General features: G+C 47.7%; 1 protein-coding gene across 1 annotated transcript in view; it reads right to left on the bottom strand.

Annotated features, from left to right (window-relative positions):
* c4 (complement component 4) overlaps positions 1–14,549 on the bottom strand; it is a 150,829-nt gene that overhangs the window by 91,470 nt on the left and 44,810 nt on the right. Inside the window, exons 14-18 of the mRNA XM_069919655.1 lie at positions 13,212–13,361; positions 10,358–10,484; positions 8,696–8,767; positions 4,458–4,652; positions 1,016–1,124 (exon numbers count right to left, since the gene is read on the bottom strand). Coding sequence (XP_069775756.1) covers positions 1,016–1,124; positions 4,458–4,652; positions 8,696–8,767; positions 10,358–10,484; positions 13,212–13,361 — 653 coding nt within the window. The remainder of the gene's footprint in view (positions 1–1,015; positions 1,125–4,457; positions 4,653–8,695; positions 8,768–10,357; positions 10,485–13,211; positions 13,362–14,549) is intronic.

A 14,549-nucleotide genomic window follows, 5' to 3' on the forward strand; every position in this document is an offset into this window, starting at 1 on the left:
ATTCAATCCTGCTTTTATCAGACTCTTGAGCAGACCACTTCTTGGTAAAAGATGATGCCATTATACAGTTTAAACTGGACTTCATCCCAACAACACCCTATACTCTGTGACTCACTGTAACACCGCACCCTGTACTCTGTGACCCTCTGTAACACCCCACCCTGCACCCTGTTTCCCATGGAAATACCACACCCTGCACTCTGTAACTCACTGTAACACCACAACTTGCACTGTGTCCTCTGTTACACTGAACCCTACACTCTGTGTCCCATGGTAACACCCCGCCCTACACTCTGTGACTCACTGTAACACCCCACCCTGCACCCTGTGACTCACTGTAATACCCTACCCTGCACTCTGTAACTCACTGTAACACTGCACCTTGCACTGTGTCCCCTGTTACACTGAACCCTGCACTCTGCGGCCCACTGTAATACCCCACCCTGCACTCTGTGACTCACTGTAACACTACACCATACCCATTACTTTAAATGTCTTTTGATTTAAAAACCCTTCGATATTTTAATTTCCACTGTGAATAGCTTTAATTTCGTGTCTCTTTTATTTTAATTTAATTAGTTTTCGTTACAAGTACCTGTTCAGCTCCAGTGAGTGAGAATTTTGGTGCCGAGTTATATTGTCCCATGTGTTGGACAAAAGTCTCATCATTATTATATAATCATCCTCAATTTCTTTAAACCTCTTCCTATCGTGGGGTCGAGGAACTCTCTGCAAGGTCAGCATTCATTGGCCCATCTGTGACGGGCTTGGGAACGGGGCGAGCTGCATTCCTTCTGGAGAAGGCATGGGTGAAGGGGGACACTCTGCAGCCCTGATGGATCAGCGGTTCATCTCGGAGACGCGTGCACCCATCGAGGCTAGCCGGTTCCCATGACTCCCCCTTCCCCTTTCCTTCCACTGGCCGTGGATGTGAGTGAGGGTGGGGGGGGCGGAGAGGCAGACAGAGAGGAGGAGGTTTGGCGTGACCGTTATGTGTGGACGGAATGAACCATACCTGTTCCTGCCTTTGACAAAGTTACGTTTAGTGATCCAAAGCCAGCTCTGCCAAAAGTCACTGCGAATTCTGATATCTTCAAAATAGTTTTCATACTTATAACCTGTGGCTGAAGGGAAGAATTCATGGCTGAGTTTCAATTCCACATAGGAGCAGAAATAGGGTCTACAATCCATCCCACCATTCAATCAGGAGCGGATCTATTCTCTCACTCAGTCCACGTTGTTTTTAAATTTAGACATACGGCACTGTAAGAAGCTATTTCAGCCCACGTCCCCGTGCCACCCAATTAACTTTCACGCCCCCAGTATGTTTCAAATGGTGTGAGGAGTCACGGGGAGAATGTACAAACTCCTTAGACCAGGCGAGATTCGATCCCTGGTTGCGATCGCTGGTGTCGCGCTAACGGATTCGCCGACCATGCCGCCCACGGAGAGCGGAGGATCGTGTGACCTCTCCGGCAGGAATCAGATTGGTGCTCTGCAATTCGTAAGGGATAGCTTAAGGTGGGGTGTGAGTGGGCAGGGAAGGTTAAGAATCACCGCTCTAGACTGTTATTACTGAAATATATGGCTTGTGAAAAATTGTGATTGGCCCATTTCCTTTGGAGTTCTGAAACTATGCACACAACAAATCAATTAGGTACAATCAAACTTTTTCTTTCCACCCACATCCCACCTTAAACAATCCTTTACTAATCACAGAGCACTGAAGGCATAGGGATGACTTAAGGTGGGATGTGAGTGGAAAGACAAAGGTTGAGAACCACTGGTCAAGTGCATCTGATGCCCTGCTTGACACGCTTTGTTTCTTTAAAGACTTTCATGTATTACCCTAACATAAAAATTTAAGAAATACGAATAGGAGTTGGCCACTTGGCCCATCGAGCCCTGCTACACCAGTGGTTCTCAACCTCTGTCTTTCCACTCACATCTCACCTTAAGTCATCCCTGTGCTATCGGTGCTCTGTGAATGGTAAGGCATTGCTTAAGGTGGGATATGGGTGGAAAGTAAAAGTTTGAATGTACCTAATTGACTTGTTACGTGCACAGTTTTAGAACTTCAAAGGAAATGGGCCAATGACAATTTTTCTCAAGCAAAATATTTCAGTAACAATTGGGTCTGGAGCAGTGATTCTCAACTTTCCCTTCCCACTCACATTCCACCTTAATAATCCCTTACTCATCACAGAGCACCAAAGGGAGAGGGATTATTTAAAGGAGTGGAAAGAAAAAGGTTGAGAACCACGGCACTAGAAGCTGCAAATGTTCCATCCACAAGCAGCTTAGCATTATTCCTCCCTAAATTTGAATTTTAAAACTACGGCCCAAGATTCTGGAAAATCTGGACTGACCCAATCCCATAGCAGTCCGGATTTTTACTGTTCCTTGAAGATTGCACCACAGTGAGGAGGGGTGGTCCAAAAGGTATGGGGTACATTGGCTTTCATCAGTCAAGAGTGTTAATTACATAACACACACTGGTGGGACAAGTGTAAATGACCGTCGGGTTTTAGCGTACATTGATACATGTACGCTGGACAGACGATAGTTTTATAAAAAATAAAAAATAATACATTTCTGCTGAAACACTGCACAAAAATTTTATAGACAGTCATTTTGGTGTCACCCTCTCTGATGAGGTCCGCACCCCCCTAGTGACGCCAGTGATTGTGGTCAGGGGAGGGAGGTTGGTTGAAATGCCTGTTTGCATTCTCTGCAAGTCTGTGGTCGGCATTTTTTTTCAATGTCATAATTGTGCTCACTTCCGTCATGTCCTCTGGCCTCTATCCCCTCCCCTTGTTTGCCCCTCAAGTCCCCCTTAAATATCTACCCCCTTTTCCGGTAAACCCGTGCCCCTCCAGTTCAAGCCTCATCTACCCTCAGAAACCACACAATGAGCCTTCACTGCATCCCCTGATGATATGATCAACAAGGTGACCACCCCCACCCCACCCCTCAGCCTCCTGCACTCCGGGGAACAAAACCAGGCCTGTCCAAGATCTTTGGACAAAAAAATTCCTCCACTCTTGGAATCTTCCTGGAAGAACCTGCTCTTGCACTCCTTCCACAATGGAGCGATAGCTTGGCAGTTAAGCCAACTCTATTGCAGCGGTAGCGACCCATGTTCGAATCTGACGCTGGCTATAAGGGGTTTGTGCGCTCCCCGGTGTCTGCATGAGTTTCCTCTGGGTGTTCTGGTTTCCTCCCACCCTCCAAAAACATTTGGGGTCGTTAGGTCAATTGGGTGCATTTCGGCAGAGGGGTTTCATGAGCCAGAAGGGTCTGATACCGTGTTATATCGTTAAACATTTAAAAAAATTAAAACTTATAGAATGGGGTTTGTAGGTTAATTAGTATTTGGGCAGTGAAGCTCATGGCTGGAAGGGCCTGATACCCTGGTGTATGTCTATAACTCACAGTACTCTTATCTATTCACTACAACCCCTGCAGTACTGGTCCCAGTCAGTACAACCCCCACAGTACTGGTCCCAATGACCACAACCCCCACGGTATTGGTCCCAGTGATCACAGCCCCCATAGTATTGGTCCAAATGACCATAGCTCCCACAGTTCTGGTCCAAATGACTACAATGGCCATTCCATATGACCATGGCAGAATATAGCACAGAAACAGGCCCTTCAGCCCTTCTAATTTGTGCCAAACTATTATTCACCCTCGTTCCTACTGACCTTCCCCCCCTGACTGTTGCCTCCATTCTGAAGCCCCCCCCAATCATGTACCTGTCCAAAGTCCTCTTAAAAATTAAAATTGAACCCGCATTCACCACCTCAGCTGGCAGTTTGTTCCACACTCCCATCGTTCCCTGAATGAAGAAGTTTACCCTGTACCTTTCCCCTTTCACCTTTAGCCTGTGCCCTTTGGTTGTATCTCAGCTACCCTCAGTGGAAAAAGCCGATCTACATTTACTCTGTCAATCCTCCTCATAATGTTTAATACCTCGATCAAATCTCCCCACATTCCTCTACACTCCATGGAATAAAGCCCTAACCTGTTTAACCTTTCCCTGTAACTCGGTTCCTGAAGTCTGGGCAACATCCTAGTAAATCTCTGCCCTCTTTCTATCATATTGATATGTTTCCTGTAGTTCGGTGACTAAAACTGCACACAATACTCCAAATTTGGTCTCACCAATGTCTTGTACAACTTCACCATAATGTCCCAACTCCTATACTTAATATTTTGATTTATGAAGGCCAATATGCCAAAAGTTCTTTTCAACCCTATCCACCTGTGATGCCACTTTCAGGAAATTATGTCTCTATTCCCAAATCCCTCTTTTCGTAATGAGGACCTGATTGATTACTTGAGACTCTGAGCAGGCCAGCGGACCTGACCCCTCCCTCCAGTGGGAAGACCCCAAAGACCGAAGCCCCTGTCCCTTTGAGCTCACCCAGCCCCTACCCCATCCCGCACTTACATCTGGCCACCCCGTCCGGCATGTAGGTCTGGTTCCTCCTCAGCTCCAACGCGTACTGGCAGCAGTCGAGGAACACCTTGCGACACTCGTCTTCCTGCACTCTCTCCGCCCGCTCCTCACAGCTCTTCTTCATGGGGATCAGGGTCATGCCATCTTTGCAACACTTGGACATGGCTTTGTCGGTGTAGAGGTCCACTGAGGTGCAAACACAGTCACGTTGGAGGTTGGACAAAGGGGGGGGGGGAGGCAATCCGCGACTGGTTCGACCGGTTCCCCCAATGTGGATGGTGCGTTATTATGTGTGTAAATAAGAACTACATTTCCCAGCATGCAATGTGCAAAGTTGGCCGGACACTGGAAACGCCATATGTCAGCCAGTGGTCAGTTGGAAATAGGTTAAAACACAAGGGAAATAAAAGTCGGTTAAGTGTTACACCCACGTAAAGTCATTCTTCTTGAAAGAACAAGCATAACAGATGGCATCCGACAGGGCTGGCAACGCATTACCTGAAGAAAGCAAGGAAAAGATTTGACAGCATAACCAGATGGTCAAGCCTCTATTCTTTGTGACACTGGCGCCTCGCTGCGGACCTCTAAATCTCTATCCCGTGAAGTCTGAAGGAACACACTGAGGAACTTAGTGGGCCAGGGAGCTTGTATGGAAAGTAGTAGGTGGCCGACTATCTCATGGGGTCCAAGTCCATACATCCCTCAAGTATGCCACACAGGTTGATAGGAGAGTTAAGAAGGCCTATGGGATGCTGGGCTTCATTATTTGGGGGATTGAGTTCAGGGGTAGAGAGGTCGTGTTGCAACTTTACAAATCTCTAAGACTGCACTTAGAGAATTGTATTCAGTTCTGGTCACCTCATTATAGGAAGGATGTGGAAGCTATGGAGAAGGTGCAGAGGAGATTGACCAGGATGTTGACTAGATTGAGAAAGAAGTCTTATGAGGCCGGGTTACTTTTCTCTTGGGAGGGTAGAAGAATGAGAGGAGACTTGATAGAGGTCTACAAGATTATGAGAGGCATAGATAGGGTGGATAGACAGCGCCTGTTTCCCAGGGTGGGAATGGCGAGCACCAGTGAAGTGAGGGAAGTTTAGGGGAGACATCAGGGGTATGTTTTCTTTTACCCCTGGAATGCCTTACCAGGGGTGGTAGTGGAGGGTGAAACATTGGGGACATTTAAGACAGGCACATGGATGGAATAAAAATATAAGGTTACAGGGTAGGGAGGGTTTAGTACTGAAGGAATATATGAGGTAGCACACAAGGCTGAAGGGCCTGTACTATGTTCGATCTTCACAGACACTGCTTTTGAGTTTCTCCAGTGTTTGCGAACCTCATGAGGTTGGATGGAGGCACTACAACGTATCTACTTTCCCAGGGGTCTGACGAGGTTTGGCATGCTCTATCCATCGTTGGCAGGTGAACGCTGACAACTATACTGGCTGGTTACATGGCTGGTTCAGAAACCAGGAGCTCCAACCTCCTGACCATTCCGCACATCTAAGAAAGCAGCTGATGTCACAAAGGACCCCCACCCCACCCATCCCCCATCACCCAGGTGCAAAAAAGAAGCTGGGGTTGAGTGCTACGCTCCAATATGCTGGAGAAAATCAGTAGGTCATGCCGCGTCTACAGGAAATAAAGGGTAACCAGCATTTCAGGAAGTGGGGGGGTGTGGTTGGACCCTATGTCAGGATGGCAGGCAGGCATCTGAATAAAAAAGTTGTGGGGGGAGAAGAGGGAAGAGGTAACAGGCAAAAGGTGGGAGGGCAGAAGAGAAATAAAGGCCGAGCAGTGATAGAGGGAGGGGGTGGCTCTCTGAATGGAGAGGAAAGGGCTGGGGAGAGCGAGGCTCTGAGGAGGGGGGTTTAGCGGAAACTGGAGAAGTTGCTGTTAATGCCGTCTGGTTGGAGGGAGTGTTGTTCCTCCAATTTGCAGGTGGTCTCAATTTGGCAGTGCATGAGGCCATGTCGGTGTGGGAATGATGTGTAGAATTAAAATAGGTGGCCACTGGGAGGTAAAACCACAAGTTGGAGAAATTCAACAGGTCCGGAAGTGTCTTTTAAAATACATAGCCAACCTTTCGGGTTTGAGCCCTTCATCAAGGTGTGGTAAAATGTCAGCAGGTATCCGAATATGAGGGTACAGTGGGGAGGGAGGTATGGTTGCAAAGGCAGGAGGGGATGGGTGGAGAAGGGAGGGAGGAACAGCAGCGAACGAGGGGAGGAGGGGTGGCTGGGTGGAGTAGAGAGGGCAGGGGTGGAGAGCTGGCGGGATAAGGAAGATCAGGCGAGCAGAAACCAGAAAGGTTGACCTTAATGCCAGCCGGCTGGAGGGTACCCCATTGCTGCAGCGGGCAGAGCCAAGGTGCTCAACAAAGTGGGCTGCGCCCAGTCTCGCCTTAAGCAATCCCTTACTAATCATAGAGCACCAATGGCATAGGGATTACTTAAAGTGGGATGTGAGTGGAAAGAAAAAGGATGAGAACCACTGCTCTATGTTAAGTTATAATGAGGTTTGTTATAATATTATTTAACTGATTTTTATGTATAATAATTTTAACAAACAATCACATTTAACAATTAGGGATGAAATTTAAAATTTGTCGTATTGCATATTTAATGAAATGCTATGCTGTGCTATGTTAATTACTTTTTAATTGATTATTATGTTAAACTCAATAAAAATATTTTAAAAAGAAAGGAAATTGTGGAAGATGAGGTTTTGGATGTGGAGGCCATGGGGTGGTAGGCGAGGACAAGGAGAATCCTATCTCTGTCACATCCTGGGCCAGGGCATATGCGTGGGAAATAGAGGATGATGCTGTGCAGGCTTACGGAACTCAGCACAACCTCATGGGCTGAAGGGCCTGTACTGTGCTGTAATGTTCTGCCATCTGTGACATGACAATAAACCTTGTGTTGCCCAGGAACATTAACAATTTCTGAAGTGAGAAGCTGGCCCTTTTCCGAATTGTGAGGAGGTCACATGTCAGCAGGGGAACACTTCTGATGAACCAATAAGCTCTCTTTCTCCACAGATGTTGTCTGACCTGCTAAGTGTTTGGTTTTTAATTTAGAATTCTGTTTTTTTTTGCTGGTCGTCTGGTGGGACATATAATGAGCAGTTATGAGACTCCGCATTTAAGAAAGGATGGGGTGGGTTCAGAGGAGGTTCACCAGGATGTTTCTGGGGATGAAAAGGTTATCATATGAAGAGGGTTTGATGACTCTTGGCCTGTACGATGGAATTTAGGAGAATGAGGGATGATTTCATTGAAATACTTCGAATGTTGAAAGGCGTGGACGGAGTGGATATAGAAAGGTTGTTCCCCATGATGGGAGAGTCTGGGACAAGAGGGAACAACGTCGGGATTGAAGAGCGTCTGCTTGGAACAGGGATGTGGAGAGATTTCTTCAGCCAGAGGGTGGTGAATCTGTGGAATTTGTGGCCAGAGGCGATAGTGGAGGTTGGGTCACTGGGTGTATTTAAGACAGAGATTCTTAATTGGTCAGGGCATCAAAGGTTATGGGGAGAAGGCCGGGCACTGGGGCTGAGTGGGGAAATGGATCAGCTCATGATTGAATGGTGGGGCAGACTCAATGGGCTGAATGATCTTCCTCTGCTCCAATATTTTATGGTCTAAACGATTTTGTGTGGTCTACGATTTAGAAGGATGAAAAGGGATCTTATAGAAACATAAAATTATGGAAGTGACAGATTGAGCGCTGAATTAATGGAGTTATCTGCCCAAGGAAACAGTAGAAGATACCTCATTAAAAGTAACTAAGACAGTTAGATTTTTTGGATAGGCGTGGAATTAAGGTTTACACGGGAAAGGCAGGTAGCTGGAACTGAGTCCACAACCAGGTCAGCCATGATCTCGGGTGGTATTGATTAACATGGCAGTTAACACGACACTGCCACAGCGCAAATGGCCGGGGTTTGAATCCCATGTGTGTGTTCTCCCCATGCCAGCATGGGTTTTCCCTGGGGTGGGGGGGGAACGGTTTCCTCCCACCCTCCAAAAATGTACGGGCTCAGTAGGATTATTGGGTGCACTGGGGCAGCATGTTCTTTGTGGGCTGGAAGGGCCCGAAACCGTGGTGCCGCTTTAAAATAAAAATAAAAATTAAAGGGAATAGCAGAACAGGCTCAATGGGCCATATGGCTAACCCCTGCTGATCTTTTCACCATAGAAACAAAGATTCTCACTTCTTTCTTACATTTTTGCTTGAACTGAGTTCTGAGCTCAAGTGATCGTTTCATCCTCTTCTTGTCGGTATTGCAGGAGTAACCTGTCACAAGATATCATTGGTTAGTTCCAGAGCTGATCCGAATAGCGGGCGTCCCCACTTATCCTGCTCCCAGTATGCACCATCGTTTCCCAAGCATTTAGCCACAGCCCCAGCCTTTGAGATGGCCACATGTCCAGCCAGTTGTGAATGATCTATTATTCACCGTTTTCTTGACGTACACTGAAAACGGTGAGGCACTGAGGAGTGCGGTAGAACAGGTGGATCTGGGATTCTCTGAAAGCGGCGTCACAGGTGGATAGGATCGTAAAGGGAACTTTTGGCACATTGGCCTTCATTAATCAAAGTATTGAGTATAGGAATCGGATATTTACATTAAACATTTGGTGAGGCCAAATTTAGAATATTGTGTGCAGTTTTGGTTACCTAACTACAGGAATGATATTAATCAAATTCAAAGAGTGGAGAGATTGTCAGGATGTTGCCCGGATTTGAGGAACTGAGTTACAAGGAAAGGTTAAACCAGTTAGGACTTTATTCCTTGGAGCAGAGAAGAAATGAGGGGAGATTTGATAGAGCAGAGATTCTCGACCATTTTCTTTCTGCTCACAGACCACTTGAAGTAATCTCTCTGCCATTGGTGCTCTGTGATTAGTAAGGGCTTGCTTAAGGTGGTCCATGAGTGGGAAGGGAAGTTTGAAAACCACTGCTCTTGTCCCAATTGTTACTGAAGTATTTGGCTTGAAAGAAATTGTCAATGGCCCATTTCCTTTGGAGTTCTGAAACTGTGCACATAATGAGTCAATGAGGGACAATTAAAACAGTGGTTTTCAAACATTTTCTTTCCACTCACATCCCACCTTAAGCAATCCCTTACAAATCACAGAGCACTGATGGCAGAGGGATTACTTAAAGTGGGATGCAAATGGTAAGGAAAAAGGTCGAGAACCACTGAAAATTTTAAACAGTGAAAGACGATGTTGTGTGACCCAGGAGGGCTTGTGCACAAATTGGCAAAGATGGTTTGCAGGTGCAGCAGGTGATCAAGAAGGCAAATGGAACGCTGGCCATCCTTGCTGGAGGGATGGAATTTAGGAGCAGGGAAGTTCTGCTGCATCTGTACAAGGTCCCAGTGAGGCCGCACCTGGGGAAATGCATGCAGTTCTGGCCTCCTGACTTGAGGAAGGATGCTCTGGCTTTGGAGGCAGTGCGGAGGAGGTTCACCAGGATGATTCAGGACATGAGAGGGTTAGTCTGCGAGGAGTGGTGGGACAGGGGTTCTTATGGAGACAAATAAAATTATGAAAGGAATAGATATGATAGAAACAGGGAGTTATTTCCACTGGCAGGTGAGACTAGAATAGGGGACAAGATTCATGGGGAGTAGATTTAGATGAGAAGGAACTGCTTCTCCCAGAGGGGAGTGGATCTGTGGAATTCTCTGCCCAAGGAACCGATGGAAGGTGCCTCACTGCAGGCATTTAAGATGGATTTTTGCATGGTGTGGGAATTAAGGGCGGCTAGGTAGAACTGAATCTACAGCCAGATCAGCCATGATCTTTCTGAATCCACAGCCAACTCCTGCCCCCACCCCCATTTACAAATGCTTTTAATGTCAGGTGCTCAGCTTACCCTCTCGAAACTTCGAGATCCCAATGCTAGAAATAAATGCCAGGCCGGCGTCTGCCAAAACTTGGGCGCTATCTGCACCCCCTCCAAAGCCGCAGCCAAGATCGTAGGAGTTCATCTCTTCGAAGACCTGTGTGAACACACATGGCAAATCCAGGGGGGGGGAAGGAAGGTGCAGTTCCGCTGAGATTCTTGAAACCTGAATATTTTGAGTGGCCACTGAAGGACGCTCAAGGCTCAGTTTTGTCAGTCAGGTAAGCAGGTCCTTCATCCCGCCAAACTCGTGCTGACCCTCAGCCACCCATAAAGCCCATATTCATTCTCCCCACATTCCTCTCGACTCCCTCCCCTCGATTCTACCTCTCGTCAGCACATCGGGAATTAACCCATCGCACCTCTTCGGGAAACCAGAGCATCTGAGTGGGGGGGGAGGGGGAAGGGGGACTGATGTATTCACAGGGAGAGCATGAGAACTCCACACAATCAGCTCCGGGGGTGGAGGTGGAACCTGGGGCTCTGGCATTGCGAGGCAGGAACTCGGTTCGATGAGCTGCAAATCGGCTGAAAATATTTTAAGTCTCTCCCCTCTGTTGCTACCCCTCTGGCTCTTCCCAAAAGCTCCCCAGCCCCTTGCTCTCTCCATTCAGAGAGATACCCCCCCTCCCACCAGTCTCCAGCTATGACCTCTTACCTGTCAGCTTGTGCTCCTCCCCTGACCCTTCCCCCCTCCTCTCCTCCCCCCACCTGCTTCTTGCTTGTACCTTGACGAAGGGCCCAGACAGGAAACATTGGCCACCCTTTACTCCCTCTCGACTCAGCGTGACCTTCTGATTTCCTCCTGTGGTGATATGTAATTACACCACTAGATCACCAGGGGTCATCCTGGTGACCTTGTATATAAAGCAGTCCAGTACTAGTCTAGCCTTCCAGGTTTGTCTTGCAGAGAGACAAGACCTCTTAGTGTACATATTAGTTTATTAAACCTGTCTTATACTCGCACTGCTGGTGTGGTTATTGTCAGTACACCTCCAGCACGTTTGGGCTTTGCATGGGGGAGGGGCATGGTTGGCGCAGCAGTTACCGCAACGCCTTTACAGCGCTAGCGATCGGGACGGGGATCGAATCCTGTGCTGTCTGTAAGGAGTGTGTACATTCTCCCCGTGTCTGCGTGGGTTTTCCCCATGGACTCCGGTTTTCCTCCCACCATTCAAAACGTACCGGGGTTTGTAGGTTAATGGGGTGTAAATTGGGCGGCATGGACTCGAAGGCCAAAATGGCCTGTTACCGTGCTGCTTGTCTGCTGTGGGCCTGATTTACACCCCATTAACTTACACCCCCACCCCCCCACCAGTACGTTTCAGATGGCGGGAGGAAACTGGGGTCCTCCCTGGGGAAAATCCATGCAAGACATGGGGAGAACGTGAAAACTCCTTATGGACAGTGTGGGATTCGAACCCCGGTCCTGATCGCTGGTGCCAATATCAGGAGGTAATAGGTGGATAAGGGAGAGAGAGCACAGCAGCAAACAGGGAGGGGGGGGTGAATGTCTCTGTGAATGGAAAGGGAGGGGGTAGAGAGCCAGAGCAAAGGCGTGTAACAGCTAGCAATAGGCATTGAACCAGAAAGCATTTAATTTTAAAGCACTAATTTTATTTCTAACTTTTAAACTATCCTCAACACTAAATCTATCCCCAACTCTGTGTGTGTGTGTGTGTGTGTGTGTGTGTGTGTGTGTGTGTGTGTGTGTGTGTGTGTGTGTGTGCGTGTGTGTGTGTGTGTGTGTGTGTGTGTGTGTGTGTGTGTGAATGATGTACCCAGACCATTACTTCAAAGTTCAGTCTTTCAAATTCATTCAAATTCAATGCCCTCCACTGTTAGTCACAATCAAAATGAAGCCCTTTGCTTCCCAAAGAAACCCTCCTGGCACAGGGTCAATCCCCCAAAAAGGCCCAATCATTCACAGAGCACACTTTGCTCTGAATTCCACAAAAAATGGCTGGTCACAAGAGCAGCTTCAACAAGTTGTTTTCTCTCCAGTGGCCAGAATAGTTCTCCCTTTGCAGAATTACAGTGTCTTTTATAAATATATCGATTTCTGGAATAGATGGGTGACAAACCTTAACTTATTTCTTCCAATGCATTGAATTGTTGCTGGGAAACTTGTGTTGTGTTTGTGTGAAATGTTATATGTTAACTGTGACCACTCAGTCCCTCCTGTCTATATTATCCTTTACACACACACAGAGAGAGAGAGAGAGAGAGAGAGAGAGAGAAGAATAAGATACGCCCCACCCCCAGAGTCACTGAGTGTCCGTGGATTTTCCTCCAGCACTCCCGCGGCCACACAGAGTCCGGTCCAAACCATTGGCTCCAGATCCGAGTCTCCAACACGATCAGGAAGCCCTCGGCGCCCTCCCCCATCCCAGTTCCGATACCTGGCACTCTCGAGCTGGCCTGGTGCGAGTCCCTCACCTGCAGTCTCCAGTGTCCCCCCCTTGCCTCGAGCCATTAACAGCCTGTGTGCTTTTCAGCCGCTGAGCTGCCACACTGGCCGTGGTCACCGCCCTGCGGGTCGTCTCCCTCCTCCAACGGGGAGGTGGGCTCCTTGTTTTCCCCAGTGCCCCACACCAGCCCTCCGCTTCCCTGGAGTTTGCAATATCTCATGGCTGCTGCCGTACATCGGCGCCGCGAGCTTGGGCGCAGACCCCGCGGTTGCAGGATTTTGTCAGGTATATATAGTGAGATGATGATGACCCAGTCTCACATTATGGTATCATCTTGTAATAGGAACATTTCCCATCTCCCATTGATGGGACATTTTAAATTGCTGCCACAATTCTCCCACACTGGGCCTTACCTTGCTGGGCGTGAGCTTATTTTTGTTGTTCAGGATGTAGACGGCACTGTCCACTGCTGCCAGCGTCACTATTCCCGTGTCTTCTATATCAATATCCAGTGATGTGGAGCGCCCTGGTAGAACTATTTGCTTCGCGACATCGATTGTAATCTACATTGAACAACAGGATTGGAGATTCTAAGGCTTTGTGGAAGTTGGAACATGGAACATTTCGGCACAGTACAGGCCCTTCAGCCGACCTATGTAAACCTACTCCTCGGATTCCTTCCTTCAGATTTATTGTAAGGGTGGCACTTTTGGCATATTGGTTAGCGTGACGCCTTTACAGCACCAGCGATCGGGACCGACTCAATCCTGCGCTCTCTGTACGTTCTCTCCCCGTTTCTGTGTGGGTTTTTTCCCACCCTTCAAAAATGTACTGCGGGGGGGGTGTAGGTTAATGGGGGGTAAAATTGGGCAGCATGGACTTGTGGGCCAAAATGGCCTGGTACCATGATACACGACATCACATACAACCCTGAGATTTCTTTCTCCTGAGGGCGTGGCAGAATTATCCCTCATTGGTAGTGCAAAAAATAAACTGCACTCAACTTACACGCATACACAAATAAAGAAATGTCAACAACCTGATTATGCAATGCAGGGAGAGCGAAGAAAAACCAATAAAGTGCACACGTCAGAGTCCTTCAATGAAGGACTGATTGAGTTTGTCATTGAGGAGTTTGATGGTGGAAGGGGGAGAAACTGTTCCCGAACTGGGTGGGCGCGAGTCCTGTGGCCCCTAGGCCTCTCTCCTGATGGCAGCAGCGAGAACAGAGCGTGCACTGGGTGGTGGGAGTCCTTGATGATCACTGCTGCTCTCTGACGGCAGTGTTCCCATAGGTGTCCTCGATAGTGGGGTTGACACCCATAACCCTCCATCTTTCTTCCATCTGTGTGCCTGTTCTAAGAATCTTTTAAATGCCCCTATTGTTCCAGCCACCACCCCTGGTAATGCATTCCAGGCATCTGCCACTCTCTGTGTAAAATAAATTACCCCTGATGTCTCCCCTAAACTTTCCTCAATCAAACTTCTCAACAATAAACTTAATCAGGCACTCATTTAAGGACTCTCTGTATTGCAGTTTGTTTACATTTCTTTTATCTGTTTACATGTGTACAGTTTTTTTTACGCTACCAATTAGTGGTAATTCTGCCACGCCCACAGGAAAAGGAATCTCAGGGTTGTAAATGATGCCTTGCACGTCCTCTGACGATAAATCTGAAATCTGAATTCAAACATTTTAGTCCATCGGCCCCTTTCACGGACTCCTTGATCCCTAATCGACCCCCAGGCAT

The sequence above is a fragment of the Narcine bancroftii genome, chromosome 2 (assembly GCF_036971445.1).
Source record: "Narcine bancroftii isolate sNarBan1 chromosome 2, sNarBan1.hap1, whole genome shotgun sequence".
NCBI lineage: Eukaryota > Metazoa > Chordata > Chondrichthyes > Torpediniformes > Narcinidae > Narcine > Narcine bancroftii.